The sequence below is a fragment of the Callithrix jacchus genome, chromosome 3 (genome assembly GCF_049354715.1).
Source record: "Callithrix jacchus isolate 240 chromosome 3, calJac240_pri, whole genome shotgun sequence".
Taxonomy (NCBI): domain Eukaryota; kingdom Metazoa; phylum Chordata; class Mammalia; order Primates; family Cebidae; genus Callithrix; species Callithrix jacchus.
This window is the reverse complement of record NC_133504.1, coordinates 78,078,573-78,098,021: the sequence shown is the minus strand read 5'-3', so window position 1 is coordinate 78,098,021 and position 19,449 is coordinate 78,078,573. Positions and strand designations below refer to the sequence as shown.

General features: G+C 38.6%; 1 protein-coding gene across 8 annotated transcripts in view; it reads right to left on the bottom strand.

The window, feature by feature from the left end:
* Positions 1 to 12,491, bottom strand: part of PDE5A (phosphodiesterase 5A) — a 130,787-nt gene extending 118,296 nt beyond the window's left edge. For 3 of the 8 annotated variants that reach the window (XM_017970274.4, XM_035293043.3, XM_003732444.6), the window contains exon 1: positions 12,014 to 12,491. In XM_017970274.4, coding sequence (XP_017825763.1) covers positions 12,014 to 12,165 — 152 coding nt within the window. In that variant the 5' untranslated portion in view covers positions 12,166 to 12,491. Of the gene's footprint in view, positions 1 to 10,627; positions 11,215 to 11,469; positions 11,521 to 12,013 lie in introns of those variants that run through there. The other 5 variants (XM_017970276.4, XM_078366567.1, XM_008992766.5 and 2 more) reach the window with 3 other exon arrangements.
* Positions 12,492 to 19,449: the final 6,958 nt, after the last annotated feature.

Sequence of the window (19,449 nt, the reverse complement as noted above, 5' to 3'; positions counted from 1 at the left end):
CTACAGGCTGAGGGTGCCTAACTGGGTTTGGATATAGGCCAGCAACATGCGCCATGAACACTCAAAGTACGTGACCAAGGAAAATACTTTAGAATGGCGTTCTTGACAAAAAAATAAATAAATAAACAAAAATAAACTTAAAAAAAAAAAACAAAAAAAACAAAAACAAAAAAGAGAAGAGTTTAAATTACATCATAGCCACCTGAGCAAAAACAATGAAACAGAAACAAATTTCATTGAAGTATTTGGTATTTGTACCCTTTACCACAAGTACAAATAATCTGGACTCTTCACTTTCATGTATAAGTGTGTCTTGGCTAACTGTCCTGCAGACCTGGAAGAAATGAGAAGAAAGCCTAGCTGCCCTCTTGAAGTCTTTCTATTGATTTAACTTTTACAAGGCTATTAATGAAAGACAACAGGCCTCCCACACTGCAAAGAAAGCCAAAGCCAAGGAAAATGCAATGAACATTGATGCCAATAATTTATAGTTGATGGCAAGAACCTGAATTTCACATCCCATCCATATCTTCCCCTCTTCTCACCAAAATCTTTTATTATCCTCCAATCACTTATTTTCTACCTATTTTATTAGACAGAAAATTTTTACATCATAAATGAGTTGTATTATATACCCTTTTAGCAAGAGTAGATTTAGTTTTGTTTTTAAACTTCTACAATACATCCTGAGATATGAAGAAACCCTGTACACCCCAAAATCATTATTGGAAGTTATTCCTCTCAGAAAACACTAACGCCAATACCACCTGTTGTTTCAAACTTGCATATTCCACAGATGATACCTAGGGCTCATGAAGATATCCTTTCCCACACTGAGCAAGCAAAGAAGCCCCGCAAATTCATTAAAAAAATGCATTTCAAATATAATTAGCGAAAGGGACACACACACACACACACACACACACACCCCAAAGAATCTCCCTGTGCCAATAACTTTACTTTCTACCAAAGTAGAACTGCTCACTCATCTTACAAACGAATCTTGAAAAAGACAGAAAAGCCTTAAAATACATACTCAATTTTCCAGATGTCTTGAAATGGATAATTAATTAAAATATTTTATAGGGTTTATAGGATATTTCTTAGTTTCTAGAAAAGGAAAAGAGAAGAAAAATTGACAAGGCAAAGTAAAATTTTGATATAAGTAATAACCCTCACAAGTTAAAAATGTAACTAAATGAAACCTACATGTAAAGCAGCTGGTTTAATATGGTTTGCACTCTGGCCTAAAACAATGTATCAAAGGATACAAATTCTTTGAAAATATACTGTACTAGGTTATTCTTGTTCTAATACTAAAAATATAATTATAATGGCCTAGTATGCGAATTTTCAAATACTCTATTTTAAAATGTCATTTGAGATTTCCCAATTTTTATAATCTGAAATTGTATATGGAAACTAAGCTCACTTGGGCAAAGCCTTTAAGCACATCATTAAGTAATGTGCTTGAACAGAAATAGGCTGTAGAAGAAAACATTAACCTCTTCCTGAGTTGGAATCCTCGTGAAATTAAATTTATGAGCCTTTGCTTTGTTTCCATTAATATTGACACTGACCTTCAGTATAGCACAGTGACTAAGGGCCCCACGTTAGACAAACTTAGGCTTTAACCCCAGAATCACCTCTTTCCAAGAATATGACCTTAGGTACATTATTTACTCCCTTTGCAAAATGGAGATCATGGCATTTACCTTGAAGGTTTCTTAAGAAAGTAAAGAAAATGATGCCGGAGTCAGACATACAGGGTTTCATTCATGATAGTTATTGTTTTTAAGTTAACTGAACATAACATGGAGTATATGTTTTAAACTAATTTTTTTTAAATAAAGAAAATTTATTTGACAGGCTTATACAGCAGAATAAGCAGACGTTGGCTCTTGCTTCTTCCTAAGCCCCTAATTTAAAAGCCATAACTTCTCTACAGAGGTTTTTAATATTAAAAAGAAAAAGACAGAGAGAGAGGGTTGTTTTCATGTTAGAATTTTTTCAAATTACTTAAATGGACTTAAAAAAATGGACTCAGACTAATTTCTGTACTTACACATAACAAAATTTTCTGAATTTCATATTAAGTGATGAACGTTTAACTGAGAAAACCAAAGGCAAGAATATAATTTGTTTTTTCATTACTGCTTGGAAACTATTTTTTCTTTGTCAAAAAAATTAGTTATAGATTTGAGGACTATTTTTTCCAAAAATATCAAAGTTAAAACTGTTTGACAACAAATGTGAGAAACAATACAATAATTACCTTTGATGAACACCATAGCAATATTTCATAATTGCTCTAATTATAAATTGGAGCATAGTTTTAATACCTGATAAAACAATGCTTTAACACTCTGCTAAAGGTAATTTGGGGATTAAATTGGTTGTTTTCATTTTTATTCAAGGGTACTTACCTGGGTAAATTCTAAGAATAGGGTGATACCAAGCCTTGGCCCTCTAAAATGGCCATATAGCAAGTCCATTGAATGGTAACTTTTAGAGATTTGCACAGTATAGTTTTGTGTTTATAAGTCAGCTACTAAAATGCCACCCTCTTTTCTCTTTTCAATGCCTTTTTCATCGGTCATGTGAATTAATCACTAACACTAGTATTACAAAGAGTATACCAAATTTTCTGACTGGAAAGTATGATTGATAACTTATATGGAAATATGCTAAAGTTATCTGTAGAGAAAACACAAAATAACTCATATAAAAAATAATGTTGGCTATTTTTCCTGCTCTTGGATCCTTCTTTTATACAGTTTTCATTATATTGTTTGCATAATTTGACCTGGACCCACTACTTGAATTTGGAAAAATACTTAAAAGAATGAAACTATTCAATCTGAGAAAGTGATACTCGGCTCTCCTGGTGAGAATCAAGAACTCCTACAGCTGAAAGAGGTTTTTAAGCTCATTTATGAATCTCTCCACATTGAGTCTTCACCCTCTTTCACCTCCCATCTTAAAGTTGAGGTTTATTAACTTGAGCCAGTCACAAAGTTAGCTGAAATCAAAGCTGGAAACAAAATCTGGGGGTTTGGGCTCCCATTCTAGTTCCCTTTCCAGTACCTTGCACAATCCCACAAAACCTTCTGTTCAAACCATTAATAAAATTCATCTAAAAAATTTAAATGACATTTAAAGTCTATAAAATTACTATGCTGTCATTCTAATTCCCATCTACCGGGATAAGGAAATGCCTATCAAAGTCTGCGATTATATTTAAGGCACTGATGATTCTCAAAGTAAAATGGTAAACTACTGAAAATCACTATGAAAAAGATAAGGAAACATGCATTATTTTCTTTAATTTTCTTAAGAATACTATAAGGTAAATGCCATCATCCTCATTTTACAGTGAGAGTAAATAATGTACCTGGAGTCTTCCTCTTAAAAAAGTAGGTCTCGGGTTGAAGCCTAAGGCTGTCCTATATAGGGCCCTTAACCATAAACAGAAATTAATTTTAAAGTGGCTCCTAATCATGTAGTGGTGCCAGCCCTTGAGGGACATTTGGAAATGTGTGGGAATAGATTTTCTGTTACATGGATGGGAGTGGCCCTGGCATTAAGTGTCTGGAGTTCAGGGATGTTAAATGTCCTGCTATGTGCTAGACAGCCTCTAACAACAAAAAAGTGCCACCACCAAATGCCAGCATCGTCTTTGGAGAAGCATTGGTTTAGATTATTAAAAGATTAACAGACTATTACTAAACAAAATAGGAGATTATGGACAACTCTAAGTGATATCCTCCAATAACCTCTTCTCTGATGTTATAGTGAGTAGTTCATTTGGGTCTGACATGGTAAGGAAATGAAGGCTCTGCCCAAAGTTTATAGTATTTCTATGTTTGCTCCAGCTATGAAGACATCTAAGAAGCTTACTGGGATCAAATATAAATAAAATGCAGAATTGTTTCATATGGTTTTACATTCAAATTTGACTGAGAATTGGAAGGGACAAGTGTTTTGTAATTTTCTGTGTATTTACAACACATGGTATAAAAGAAGTTGCTTAAAGGAGAACCTCCCACATCTGAAAGAAAACATAACTGAAATCTATACATTAAACATATAAATCAGTTTGCTTTGGAGTTTAGATATGGAAGAGATCAGACTAGATTGGCATTTCTCTGAGGTTTGAGAGGCCTGAGAATTCAAAACAAGTATGTTTTGAAGATCTTCATTTTTTTCTATAAAATATTCTAATTTTATGTTTTCACACTAATCATAATCCAAACAAAAGAAACAAATTGCTTTCAATTACTGGAATGACCATCTTATTACCAACTACTGCCCTGCAATTTTAGCTGTAAGGTTTGTATTTGTGTTAATGAGAAAATAAAAGAGGTAAATTTAATATGCTAATATGCTTTCACAGCAAGTAAAAAATGAAAGCTGGTATGCTGTGCTAGAGGAATTAAAGTTTCATGGCTGTTCAGAGAGACCCAGTGGGAGAAGTGAATCACTATAGGTCAAATTGTAGCAAAGGCCAGCTGACCTACCAGACTCTTCTTCAGGTAGTTAGAACCATATTTACTTTGCAAGAGTGTTTTAATGAATGCTGTAAATCTAGATCTGTGGTTTTATCATTTTGTTCATAATTAACTAGAATGAATTTTGGCATTATAGTTGCATAAATGTTGTAACTATCATTAAATTATGTCTGCTTTTATTTATTCTACTTTTAAGAATTCCACATTTTCCTAAAAGGATCAATGCAACAACAGGAGTCAATGCATAAATATATATGCACCCAATATAGGAACACCCAGATACATAAGACAAGTTCTTAATGACTTATAAAGAGACTTGGACTCCCGCACAATAATAGCGGGAGACTTTGACACCACATTGTTAATATTAGACGGATCAACGAGATAGAAAATTAACAGGGACATCTATGATTTGAACTCAGACCTGGAATAAGTAAACTCAGTGAATATTTATAGAATTCTTCACCCCAGGTCCACAGAACATACATTTTTCTCAGTATCACATTACACCTATTTTGAAAATGACCACATAAAAATTGGAAGTAAATCACTCTTTGGCATTTGCATAGCATTTCACAGATTTAAGTGAAATACTGGTTGGCTGTTTGTTATTTTCTTCCCTTATTCCTTCCTGTCTCTGCTGCTAAGCACAATTACCTTGTGCTTAATTATTTTACGCCTGTTAAGGCATAAAAGAGGTTTTTAATACCTATTTTTAGATTGCATTCCAGCCTGGGAAATAGAGCAAGACTCCTGTTCTCCCTCCACCTTTCTCTTTCTCTTTCTCTTTCTTTCTTTCAAAAAAAAAAAAAAGAATTCTACATTTTACTAACATTAAAATAAAAGGACGTCAACACTAGGTATGGTAGATATCTAGAACTTCTGGGTCTGCCCACATCACTTCCTTTTGGGTATTTCCCTTCCCCAATGACATATCACCTTATGGGCTACCTACCCCAACAAAACAGTCAAATAACCCTGCTCTCCTGAATGCAAAGATTGGTTCAGAGAAGGGATGTAACCCAGGTAAGACCAGAGTAATCTGGGGAGGACTGATACGGATAAGAAGGTACCTCTCTAATATCAGAAGTTTAAGACCCACATATAGTTAACAAGTAGAAACTCTCAGCACATGAAGAAAGCATGCAAGAAAATAATGCCAACACAGCACAGTGCCAAAAGACTGATGGATAGATGAATAGATGAATACATGAACAAATGGATACATGGATAGATAAATGCGCAAGGAAGGGCAGGTAAACAGAGTAGATAGATGAAAAGATAGAGATAGATAGATAGATAGACACAAAGAAAGAATCTTGGCAAGATTATTCGATTAGCTAAATTCACAGCTAACCCAATACCCCAAGCAATTAAAATCATGTGAGTCAATTTTGTATGGGTTTAAGTTGAGTTTCTGTCACTTGCAACCAAAAGCTTTCTAATATATTGAAAATCAAAAAGAATGTCTTTCTTTAACAGGAGTACATTACGTAAGTTTGAGAAATGAGACTGTATGATCTCTACTAACTCTAAAGTTCAGTGATCCTTCGTGTGTGTGTTTTAATTATTTCATCAGCTCAAAAGGTTCTCTTTTTATATTTTCAGTATAGGCATTCAACAAAGAGTAGAGAAGATGATTCTTTTTATAATTATCACTATGAATATGATATCAAATGGTGATCCTTTCTCCCCTAGTTTAGGTAAAATAAAATTATTCAGAGAAGATAATTTGCAAAAAGTTAATCTTACTTTACAATTCAGAATCAAAGAAAAAGTCTCCCCTCTCCAGAGATTAAAAAAGCTAACAATGGCACATAAGAAATTTAAAAGCATTTGCATTGCAAACTAAAAATCAAAGGAAAATATATCTCTAAAAGCTTTAAAAATTTTTTAGAATATTCATCAAAATGATTCTTATAAACTTAACACTCAGTTCGCTTTACCTACCTTAATCATTTGGTTGGCAATAAATATAAAATCCCTACCAATCAAAGAAATGAATAAAGCACTTACATTGTAAAAATAATAATAATTTAAAATGAAATATCATGTCAGTAAATAAGATTCCATAGCTAAATATCAAATGAATGACTCATATGGAAAGACTTTCTTCAATTTTTATTCCTAGGTATGTGGCTCACAGGCACTTTTGCCTGAGAACCTGTTATAACAGATATTTCCAAGCCACATGCACCAGCTGTAATAGTGGCCAACTGAATCTACATCTATGCAGCTAAACTAATTTCATAGGAAGTCCTGCAAAGTCAGTAGCTAGTCTGCATCCTAAATTCGGAAATTAGTCATTTTTCAGCTCTTCACTATCAATCAACTCACTGATTTATTTAATTGTCTTACAGTCCTTACTAAAGGTTTTTTATCCAAGGAAGAGGTTTTTATTCCACACTTGGCTGTGGGAACAAAGAACAAATATATACTGACATAGCAATTATAGGTTTAACTTCTAAATTAATCTGTATTTTCAAATATAGAGGAGGGTGTGCCTCAAAGTAGGACACGTTCTCTGCAGTAAGATAAGAGCGAAGGTACAGACTTTACCTATACATCCTGAACGGAATTCTGAATATCTCAAAAGAACTGATAGTTAAGACCAGAATCAAATCTTTTATTTTAGCAGAATAATTTATAAAAGAAGTTTTGTTGCATAGCATAATAAAATACTAAAAATTTCCTAATCTAGAGGTGTTGAGGACGTGAACTTGTGAAAATACTGACAATTTCTACAGATCATAGATGACAGCCTGAAAAAAAAGGTACTGAATGATACAAGCCTATTTAAGTTTGTGTTATACAAAGCAAATCAATTTATTTAAAGGTATCCATCTATACTAATTGCCATTGCATTAATTCTGCCGCATTTTTAGGTATCATTGTAGTTTAAATACAAATTCAGACCCAAAAATGGGTCTGAATTTGAAACTCTGAAAACACTAGAGACAGAAGAGCAAATGAGAAACACTATGTGGGGGGTTCCTATGGATTTCTCCAGGCAGGAAGAATGCAATCCACGAGAATGCTTCAAGGGCAGTAACAAGCAGCTTAGAGCTGGTTATATGGACCCTGGTTACGAACATAAGGAAAGAAAGGCCATTATTGCACCAGAATTACCATTATAAAAATACTATAAACAATATCAAAGTTAGACTGGGTCAATGCCTAGAGGGTTTTATTATCATCAACACAACTACCTCACAAAATGTGCTTAATAATTCATTTGTCTGAAAATTGGAGAAGGGTTTATATTCTTATTATAATTATAGAAACAATACTTTTTAAAAATGCATAGCAATATTTATATACATAATCCTATTGTACTATAAATACCTTGCAAATAAAAATGCTACAGCTTTTAGAAATGAGATAAGAATTACAAGGAAAAAAAATAAAAGACAGAATTCTAAACACGGGACCAGGAATCTCAATTAATTCAGCACAGCTTTGCCGTGTCAAATAAAGTCTATCATAGAAAGCTATATGGGAGTGTAAAACTTCTGTTTCTGGACTTTGATCCAAGCTGTCATAAAAACTTGCCCTCATTTAATATCTCTTATTTCCAGTGTATACCAAATATTCTCAAGCTTTCGCCTGGTATAAAACAAAGCAATAAAGTCAATTATGTCATCCTTACAATTCTAAACAACCTAAAACATCACCCACAATCACAGAGCTGATTAGTAATTAATGAAAAGTAATTTTATTCTGATATGCTGCCAAGAATAACAACAGCTGTTAAGCACCATTAGCACCAAGAAAGCTTCAGTTGTAAAGGCATATGCATTAAAGCCCTCAATTAACACAGTAGCTGAGGCCTTTAGGACTACAAATTGTCCAGAATAGTGACCTGAAAGTTTTCCAGATGTGATTTATTAGTCTCAAATTAATTTCTATGCCAACAGCCTATGTTATGAATTGTTCAACTGACACCTTGAAATTGACATAAACAGGTTTTGATAACTAAAAAGCTCCAAGCTATAGCTTTTTTGGGTGTGGGGGAGTCTCTGTCACCCAGCCTGGAGCGCAGTGACACAATCTCAGCTCACGACAACCTTCACCTCCTGGGTTCAAGCAATTCTCCTGCCTCAGCCTCCCAAGTAGCTTGGATTGCAGGCATGTGCCACCAAGCCTGGCTAACTTTGTATTTTTACATGTTTCACCATGTTGGTCAGGCTGGTCTCGAACTCCTGACTTTGTGATCCATCCGCCTCAGCCTCCCAAAGTGCTGGGATACAGGCCTGAGCCACTGCTTCTGGCCCAAGCTATAGTTTTAATGAGGTGATTAGCTCCGGGTTTGGAGACGAATGTAATATAATACAATATAATATAATATAATATAATAGCATAAATGCTTTGAAGGTCAACACAAATTCACAGGTGTTTGAAAATGTGGGAATACGAGAACCTTGATGTTCAATAACTACAAATGAATGTAGATCCTTCAGTCTCAGAAAAGAATAGAAAAGCATGCGTGAATGTCAAATGACAACAATTAAGTAATGCACAAATCGTTTTTATCAGCAAGCCTGATTACTGGTACAGATGGACAATCTGAGTGAATATAAATGTATTTTAAATCTTAAAATGTGCCACGTGCATCTACAAAACTATTTTGTTTCATGGGTTTCCTGAATCACATACAATATTTATTTTACACTTACAAAGTGTGAAAATAGGGGCAAAGCAAAGTAATGTGAGCTTCTAGTTAGAAAAGAACAATTCTTAGCTGTAAAGTTAAAACATAGGCAATAAGCTTTTACCATAATAATGTGAACTACACTGGGCTTAGTGGTTTGGCATTTTTATAATCAACAAATGTTTAACCTTTCATTCACAGTTTAAGTCTCCTGCTAATGCCACCAAATATAAAACCAAACTTATAATATAGTTCCATGAAAGTCATCTGGCTACATACAAATTCTTAGATTATATTCTTTACACTGACAACTCTCAGCACTTCATTATAAGTCTTAAAATTGAGGGCCTACACTATTAAATATTTTGCACTTTTCCAACTTACACTCAACATAAACTCTTAAGAATATGTATACACACACATATATATCACAGAAAGTGTTCAGCCTATTGCCAACATCAACTATAATTTAACAACCCTAACCGAAAAATCTTTTAAAGTTTTTTTTAGAGCCTCAGTTGATCAAATTTTACAGTGAGCATGGTAATTTTGAGAAACAGGATTTTGATCTTGTGCTGCTTGGGAGAAAAAGTAATAGGAAACGAAATGTAACCTAGCTCTTCCAATTTATTTTCCAATAAAACGTTGCTACACTTTCAAAGTGTTAGCAGGCTCTGAAAGTGTAGTGTTCTTATCTATGACTAGTCAAAAACGACGAACACCTAGTTTATGTCTTTAAAAAAAAAAAACAAAACAGGGAACAAAGAAAGGACATTTATGCTGATTTATTAGAAAATAACTTTTTTTCTTTAAACTGCTTATAATCTGCCTAAAGAACACATCCAATACACACTTTTAAAAATCTGCCTGGTTTTCCAGCCCCCTCCCCAATCTATGAGCTTTAATTCAAGGAGAGTAGAAGTCTGGGAATGTGCAGAGTGAAAGGAAAGTGGGAACAGTTGCCCTCAGAGGGGCAGGTGACCCCTGAAAACTGTTGGTCCACAGCAACTGATCATTCTAGACCTCCATGGCCTTAGTATCTCACCCTAAACTCGCAGAAACATGCCCTTGAAAAAGAAACCACTTTCAGGGATCAAGATTTAGGATTTTGAAGGAAGAAGGTGAAAGCGGAGGGGAAGATGATTTTAAAAGAAAAGCTGGGTCATTAAAGAGAAAAGATTAATCCCGGAGCCTTCCCCTCTGTCAAAAAAACCCTGAAAGTGATTAAATTGACACCAACTCGGGATGTTCCTGGGGGGGGGGGGGAAAGAAGATGAAAAGGGGCCTAATTTAAGACCCTCGTTAATACATCTGCAAGAGAGCAACAACAACAACAAAAGTTATACAGTCCATCTTCAATGATACATCGCCCGCTGGTGCCACCGGGGCGCCACCACTCAGCACCCAGGACGCGCCGCGCCCCGGAGAAAGTGGGAAGGGGGATACGGGGATGCTGAAAAAGTACCTCGTTTTGTCTCCAAAGGGCAACATAGCAAACGTAGGAAGTTCGTTTCCGAACTTCGCCGATCCTGGACTCCAGGAGGCTCCTCCGGGGCAACAAGGAGCCCAGGTGAGTTGAGGTGAGGTCCACGACTGGAGCCAGCTCCCTCACCGCCCGGGCCTCCGCGCCGCCGCCCGTCGCCTCCCGCTTGCCCCGCGCTGCGCCGCCCCCTGGCGGGGAGCGCTCCGCAGAGCCACGGCCGCGCGCCGGCGGGTGGGAGTCCGGCGTCGAACCCGGGCCGACTCCTCCACCATCACCTCCGGGCGTGCGTCACCCTCCCGGCCAAGACGGCCAGCATCCACAGCCCGACCGCCGCAGCCCCAAGCAGGCGGTAGCGGGAAGGGAACTCCTTCTGCAAAGGAGTGCGTCCTGCACTTCAAGCACCCCGACTTCGCACCAACTCCTCAGGCTTCGGGGCACCCGTCCGCCAAGTACTCTCCGCTCCACTCTTCTTGTCCCTCTGCTCCCAGTCTCAATTCCTCCCCAACTCTCCCGCGAGCGTTTCCCACGCGTGCCCCGACTGCCCGCTGCGTAGCCTCCTCCAAAAGGACAGGCTCCCTCCTCCCCGCCCTCCGCAAGGGCCGCCCCGGAGCTTGGCTCTCGACCAGAAAGAGCCGGCCTCTGGGGTCTCCGCTGCCCCTCGGGGTCCTCTCCGGCGGCGCCTTCCCCGTGCCCTTTGTGTGCGCGCCGCAAACCACTCGGCAGAGCTCTACTTCTGGCGGCTCAGCCTTCGGCGGAGAAGCGAGTGAAAAGAGACGCGCGGGACAATCAGGGGAATGGAAGAGGGGAAAAGACGACCCACTCACTTTGGGAAGGTTCCGTCATGTTGCCTTTGGGCTTCCCGTGGTCTCGTCCCTAACCCCGGCTTCCCCGCCCAGCCAGGGCCAGGGCGAGGGGGGACGGGGGAGGAGCGGAGCCACCGAGACCGACTTGGAAATGGTGCTTCCGGAGCTGCAGGGAAGGGGCTCAGAAACTGTTTGGGTTTTGCTGATTGGATTTAGGGGAACCAGGGAGCTAGAGAGGGGCCAGGGGAAGACCCGTGAGTACGGAGATAGAATATAATCATGTTCCCGGGGAATACCAACGGGGGCGGGGGTGAGGGTGGAAGGCCGGCAAGTCCAGTTTTGTATTTGAACTTTGTGAGCAAGTTGTATCGTATCCGACACTTGAGTTTTTCGACTGTGCTCGCTTAGAGTTGAGGTTTCTACCTCGTAACAGGACCGAGGACCTACTCCAAAAAGCAAAGGGCCTGGGAACGGGTGAAAGAAGGGTAAAATCCGATAGGGAGAGAAATCAGCCCCGGGTCACACTCCATGCCCCGGCCGGGTCTTACGTGTGTCCTCCTCTTACCTGGTGGCTTTTCTAACAAAGTAAGAGAAGGTAAAGTCCCAGTGATCGTCCAGCCAGGCTTCGACCGAGTCCTGATCCCTCTGCTGCTGCTTCTGCGGCTGGGGCTGCTGCTGCTGTCGCTGCCGCCCGAAGCTGGGGCCGGCCGGCTCCATGGTTGGCGCCTCGCGCCTTGGCGGCTCTCTGTTGCTGCTTTTCCACCCCAGCGGGGGTCCCTCCCTCGGAAGAACAAGACCCGGCCTCGAGACCCTCCTTCTTCGTCCTGCTCTAGTAGGGCCGGCTTTAGGCAAAGCGGCCGGAGCGCCAGGCCAGCCTCCTGCCCCGCCCCTCCTCGCGCGGTCCTCAGGGTGCCCAGGTGTGGTGGGCGGGGCCGGGCGCAGCTGCCGCGCCCCTCCCTAAGGTTCGGCAGTGTTCGGCTCTTGCAGGCTCTGGAGCCCCCTGGTTCCGAGGTGGTGGCGGCGGCAGCGCCCGGGGAGCTCTCCGGAAACCAAGTGGCTGCGACTGAAAGGAGGCCACGCGGCCGCTGGGGTGCGCTGTGAGCCGAGCCGACTTCTGGGGAGCGCGCTGGGTGACTGGGTGTGTTCTCAGACTGCCCGCGTAAGGAGGGAAGGTCGCGATGTGGGACATTTTGCCCTAAAGTGAGACGTGGTGCGACCCTGGGCGCCTTTCCTGGGGACTGAGAGTACAATGACCGTCCCGCCTCGCTTTTACCCAGCCCTACGCTTGGGTCAGGGAGGAACGGGATCGACCTCCTTCGGAGCCCAGCCCTCACAGGACTTAAAGCGCTCCAACCACTGACCACCGCGGGGTGGAGAGAGCTGGGATGTGTGCCAGCAAGACAGATTTGCAGGTGTAGGTGGGTAACTTGCAACAAAGCCATGACGGTGCTTAATGGTAACAGCCATAATTATAAATTGAGTGCCTTCAACCATTGCCTCAAAGTTCCCTTTTACGTAATTGGAAAAAGATTTTCTTGGAAAAGAAATGGCAAAGAAATCATTTCCAATGCTTTGTGCATGAAGTTAGAAAACAAGGGCACCTCTGTACAATTAGGTTAATCCAAGAGCACTGGCACAACCCAGGTGCAGTCGAGGGCAACCAGTTAGCCCAATTTTAAATTAATGCATCATTTTAATTAAATTGGAATTAACACTCCCTTAAAAGTATTCCTTAAAGATGGCTCAGCCAATTTTGTCCAATCCCTATCTTGCTTCTTTAAAAAAGGAGTTGGTGTCATTCTTTGCTTTGTCTGCATCCCCATCTTCCTGTCACGCATTTGCAGTTTTAATATGGCATTTTGCAATGACCTATATTTTTGGGTAGAATTAAATCTGGAATGATGGGTTGCACAATTTGTGAATGACACCATTAGCAGTGATATACAAAAAAAATGACTTAGCTGATATACTTTTAACAAACTCCCTTCAAAATACTCTTGGCAAGAATGTAAGACGTTATTCACTACATAGTAACACATCATTAAATTGATAATCTGAGTACTTTTAAAAGTATCTTTTAGTCCCCCAATGCAATGGTTTATCTTTCCTTCATTGAATAATTGGCCTTTTGCAACCTCGGTTTTTCTGAAACTTTACTGCTGTATGCTGGTAACCACAACCAAAGAAAAGCAAACAAAGCAGTAGAGTGTGAACCAATGTGTGATAAATTATATCGGATTTAAAAATGAGAATTCTCTCCTAAAGTGTTACTATGTTAATGATTATACTGCTCGTGGAATACAGTCATGCGTCACTGAACAGCAGGATACATTCTGAGGAATGCATCCTTAGGGAATTTCATCTTCCTTTGAACATTACAGTGCCCTAACACAAAATAGATGGCTCAGCCTACCACACACCTAGGCTATGTGGTAAACGTATTGCTCCTAGGCCGCAAACCTATACAGCATATAACTGTACTGAATACTGTAGGCAGTTGTAATGCAATGATGTTTGTGTGTCTAAATATATCTAAACATAGAAAAGGTACAATAGGCCGGGCACGGTGGCTCATGCCTATAATCCCAGCACTTTGGGACGCCGAAGCGGGTGGATCACGAGGTCAAGAGATCGAGACCATCCTGGCCAACATGGTGAAACCCCGTCTCTACTAAAAATACAAACAGATTAGCTGGGCATCGTGGCACGCGCCTGTAGTCCCAGCTACTCAGGAGGCTGAGGCAGGAGAATTGCTTGAACCCGGGAGGCAGAGGTTGCAGTGAGCCGAGACAGCGCCACTGCACTCCGGCGCCTGGTGACTGAGTGAGACTCTGCCTCAAAAAAACAACAAAAAAAAGAAAAGGTATAATAAAAATATAGTATTATGGGAATCATGTATGCGGTCTGTCCCCTGAAAAGTGGCACATTACTGTGGAGAGTTTCTCCTCAATCCTGTTTTTTCTTGTGGAAATCCATTTATTTCTCCTAATAGGAGGTCAATTGTAACTTAAAACTGCTTATCTACTAAAGATGCAGTGGATTTGGGCTTGAATTATTTGCTTTTGTTGGATACTTGATTAAATAAACACGTATAATCATTTCAGTGTTTATGTTCCCTCCAAAATTCATGTTGAAACTTAATCCCCAATTCAACAATATTAAGAGGAGGTGCCTTTAGACCATTAGGGATCTGCTTTTGCAAATGCATTAGTGCCTTTTTTAAAATGACTCAAAGGAGCCAGTTGGCCCTTTCTATTCTTTCCATCACGTGAAGACACAGCACTGACCCCTGCAGAGGATGCAGCAACAAGGTGACATTTTAGAAGCAAAGAGCAGCCCTCACTAGACACCGACTCTGCTGGCACTTTAATCTTGGAGTTTCCAGCCTCCAGAAGTGTGGGAAATTAATTTCTATTGTTTATAAATTACCCAATCTGTGGTATTTTATTATAGCAACAAAAATGAACTAAGACAATGGGTGATATCAAAATGTTCATTTTTCTCTTCTAACCTGAAAGGGTTAAATTATAAGAAACCAGAATGTTTTCTGAAAAATTGCTGCAAGAAAAACAATCCATAGGCTGGGAACAGTGGTTCATGCCTGTAATCTCAGAACTTGGGGGAGGGTGAGGTAGGAGGATCACTTGAGCTCTGGAGTTTGAACCAGCTTGGACCACATTGCATGACCCTGTCTCTACAAAAATTTTCAAAAAATTAGCCAGGCATGAGGAAACACACCTGTAATTCTAGTTACTCAAGAGGCTGAGGCAAGAGGATTGAGCCCAGGAGGTCAAGGCTGCAGTGAGTCATGATCATGTCTTGCACTTCAGTCTCTGTGAGAGTGTGAGACTCCTGGCTCAAGAAAAGAAAAGAAAAGAAGAGAAGAGAGGAGGGGAGGGGAGGGGAGGGAAGAGGAGAGGAGTGGAGAGGAGAGGAGAGACTTCAGTCTCTGTGACAGTGTGAGACTCCTGGCGCAATAACAGAAAAGAAAAGAAGAGAGGAGAGGAGAGGGGAGGGGAGGGGAGGGGAGGGGGGAAGCGGGGAGGGGAGGAAAGGAAAACCATACATAGATTCTCTCAACGATGAATCTCAGTTCTGTGTGGTATAGATGGTAGGTTGGGGACTATTGTGAAGGCCTGTTACCTGAGGAACATCACAAGGGATTGGGGAGCAGAAGTGTCTCAAATAGTTCTAGTCTCTGGGAAAATCAGACAAAATGTGTACTATAACTCCTGTAAATTTAAGTAGTTAAAGGTAAGCATATTTTGAACTGCCATTACCTGGGCCTCTTGTTTTGCAGCTCCACTTTATTATTTATCCCAATTTTCTCAATTATTTTGTTTTAACTTGGTATGGATTATTCTAAACACCTTGAATCTTGTTATGAAATGAGTTAAGAATAAGTAAATAATAAACCCTCCCAAGAAATAACTTGAAAAATGCTGTTAATGCTATTCATAACAAACAAATGAGCAATGATATATATTTGTATTTATATATATATATTTTTATTTTTATAAATTACCCAGTCTGTAGTATTTTGTTATTGCAACACAAATGGACTAAGACATACATATAGCATATATCAATGATATATATATATATATATATATATATATATATATATATATATATATCATTGCTCATTTGTTGCTCATGAGCAACAACTTAATCTGAAGACTTCCAATGTATTCCCATTGTACTGGAATAAAACTCAAACTCTCTAATGTGGCTTATAGGGTTCAACATTATTTGGCCATTACCTACCTGTACTGCTAAAGGTTTTGATCATACAAATAGAAAAAGCAAACATAACCAAAAAACAAATGCAACAAAGCAAAAACACAAAAAAGAAATATAAAGCATAAAAATTGGAAAGGATGGCCGGGCACGGTGGCTCACACCTATAATCCCAGCACTTTGGGAGGCTGAGGCAGGTGGATCACGAGGGCAAGAGATCGAGACCATCCTGGTCAACAAGTTGAAACCCCCTCTCTACTAAAAATACAAAAATTAGCTGGGCATGGTGGTGCACGTCTGTAGCCCCAGCCACTTGGGAGGTGAAGACAGGAGAATTGCTTGAACCCAGGAGGCAGAGGTTGCAGTGAGCCGAGATCATGCCATTGCACTCCAGTCTGGGCAACAACAGCGAAACTCCATCTCAAAAAAAAAAAATTGGAAAGGAAAAAGTTCTCCATTTGCAGACGTGATTATCTATGAAGAATATCCAAAGGAGTGTACAAAGCAACTGAAAGAATTAAGAGATGATATAGCAAGGTTGCAGCATAAATGGTCAATATACATCATCAATTATATTTCTGTATACTAGTCTTATGGGCTAATTTGTTTCCCAGATTCATATGTTGAAGTTCTAACCCCGAATACCTCAGAATGTGATTGTATTTGGAGACAGAGCCTTTAAAAAGGCAATCAAGGTTAGATGAAGTCATGTGAGTGGTTCTAATCCAATCTGACTGGTGCCTCTATAAGAAGAGGGAATTTGCACAGACAAAAAAAAAAAAAAAGTGCCACCAGTGATGCACTCCCACAAAGGGCCAATCATGTGGAGAGGAGACAGCAAGAGAATGGTCATTGGCAAATCGAGGAGAGACACCTCAAAGGAATTCAACCTGCTAGCACCTTGATCTTGGACTTCTAGTCTCCAGCACAGTGGCAAGATAAATTTCTGTTATTTAAGCCATCCAGTTACGGCAACACTAACAAACTAATACAACTAGCAATGAGCAATTAGTATCAACAGTATCATTTGCAATAGTGAAAAGTAACATTAAATACATAGAAATAAATTTGGCAAAATATACGTAAGAAATTTACACTAAAATTTATAAAACATTACTGGGAGAACTGGAAACATACTTAAAAAAATGGACAGATATGTTATGTTCATTGATTGGTGGACTCAATATTATGATGTTTATTCTCTCCAAACTGAGCAAAGCAATCCCAATCACATTTCAGTAGACATTTTCATGGAAAGTGAAATCAGATAATAATTTTTCTATGGAAATGCAAGAGATACAGAATGGCAAAACAGTCTTGAAAAAGAATAAAACTGGAGAACTTAGGCTACCTAGCTTTAAGATTTACTATAAAGCTATAATAATTAAGGCAGTATGGCTTTGCATAAGGTTAGTAAAATAGAACCATAGGATAGAATAAAGAGTTTAGAAATACCATTTATACAACTGGTTGATTTTTCAACAAAGGTGTCAGTTATTCATTTAAATAAAAGTAAGGTTTTTTTAATAAATAATGTGTTAACAAATGGATTTTTATGTGGAAAAATAGTATCCTCAACCACTATTTTTATTATATACAAACATTAATTAGGAATGAAATATAGATCTAAAAATTAAATGTGGTTTCCAGAAGACAACATAGGAAAATATCTTCACAACTTGGGAGCAGCAGGGATTTCTTAGGAGAACAACATCTAGATCTTACTAAAATCTTTTACTCTTTGAAAGACACTACAACACAAAGAAAAATCCACAGACTAGAAGAAAATATTGTTTGGTATTGGATATGTAACAGGCAGAACTCTCATACGTTGCTGGTAGGAAGTTAAAATGGTATAACCACTTTTGAAAAATGTTTTGCTTTTCTTATAAAGTTAAGCATAAGCTCTCTCCCCTATTAATTCCATTTCTAGATATTTACCCAAAAACTTATATCTGAAGATAATTATATAAAAATGTTAGAAGTGGCTTTATCTTTAACAACCAAAAGTTCCAAAACTCCAATTGTCTCAACAGGAGAATGGATACATTTTAATATAGTGATTAAATGGAATATGATTCAGCAATAGAAAGGAATAAACTATTAATATTTTTAAGAATGTGGATAAATATTATAAACATTATATTATATACACAATATATATGATTGATTCCATTTATGTGAAGTGCTAGGATAGATAAAGCTAATCTACAATGAAAATAATGAGAAAAATGGTTTTCTCTGGGAGGAAAGTTGATTGAGAAGAGGCATGAGGGAACATTATTGGGTGACAGTAATGTTCTCTGTCTTAAAAAATGGTATAGGTTGAGTATGAGCATTTTTTCAAAAGTTATCAAATTGTACATAAATGAAATTACTATGTAATTTTTACTCAAAAAATCTATTAAAAATGTTGAAAACTAGTTAGTAGGATTGCTTTTTGTAGGGGTATGACTTAAAAGTTCTGAAACTACCTTCTTTATATTCTAGACTTGAAAAAAATGAGCAAATATAAGAGACACAAGTTTCTCATTGTTGGAGAAGAGAATAAGATATACCAGATCAGGAAAGACTAAAAGTTATATCATGGTGTTGAAATGAAATTAGAGTTTAAAATTTTTAATTTTAATTAAAGTTTTAATACATGCATCATATCTGGAAAATCCACAACAAGGAAATACAGGCAGTTTGTAGGAGCTGTGGATGGCCTCCAGCTGATAGTCTGCAAGGAGTTCCAGCCAGAACAAAAATGAATTCCTCAGTCTTAGAATCACAAGGAATTGAATTCTGCCAACAATCTGAGTGACTCAGAAGTAGATATCTCTCCAGTCAAGCCTCAGATGAGACCACAGTCCCAGACTGTGTTCTCCTTAATCACAGCCTTGTGAGAAGCTAAGCAGAAGACATCTTAATAACTGATGTCTTAATAATATTGAGTTCTACAATCCATGAACATAGTATATCTATCTGTTTGTTCATGATTTTTTAAATTATTGTTTTTACAGTAAATGTCTTGCAAATATTTTCTCAAATTTACCTCTGTATATATTTGGTCTGTCATCAGGAAGTACTAGAAGCAATTACATTCCAGTAGCAGTGAGTACACTTCATACCCAAATTTGGTTTCTAAATACCAGTCTCCACTAAAAGAAACCAGGAGTGTTTGGAGAAAAGATTCCAAGTCTGGGGGCAGAGAAGGTATATAAGATGTGCCTAGAAAATCATGTTTTGCCAGAAAATAAGAAAGCCTTAAAGAATGAT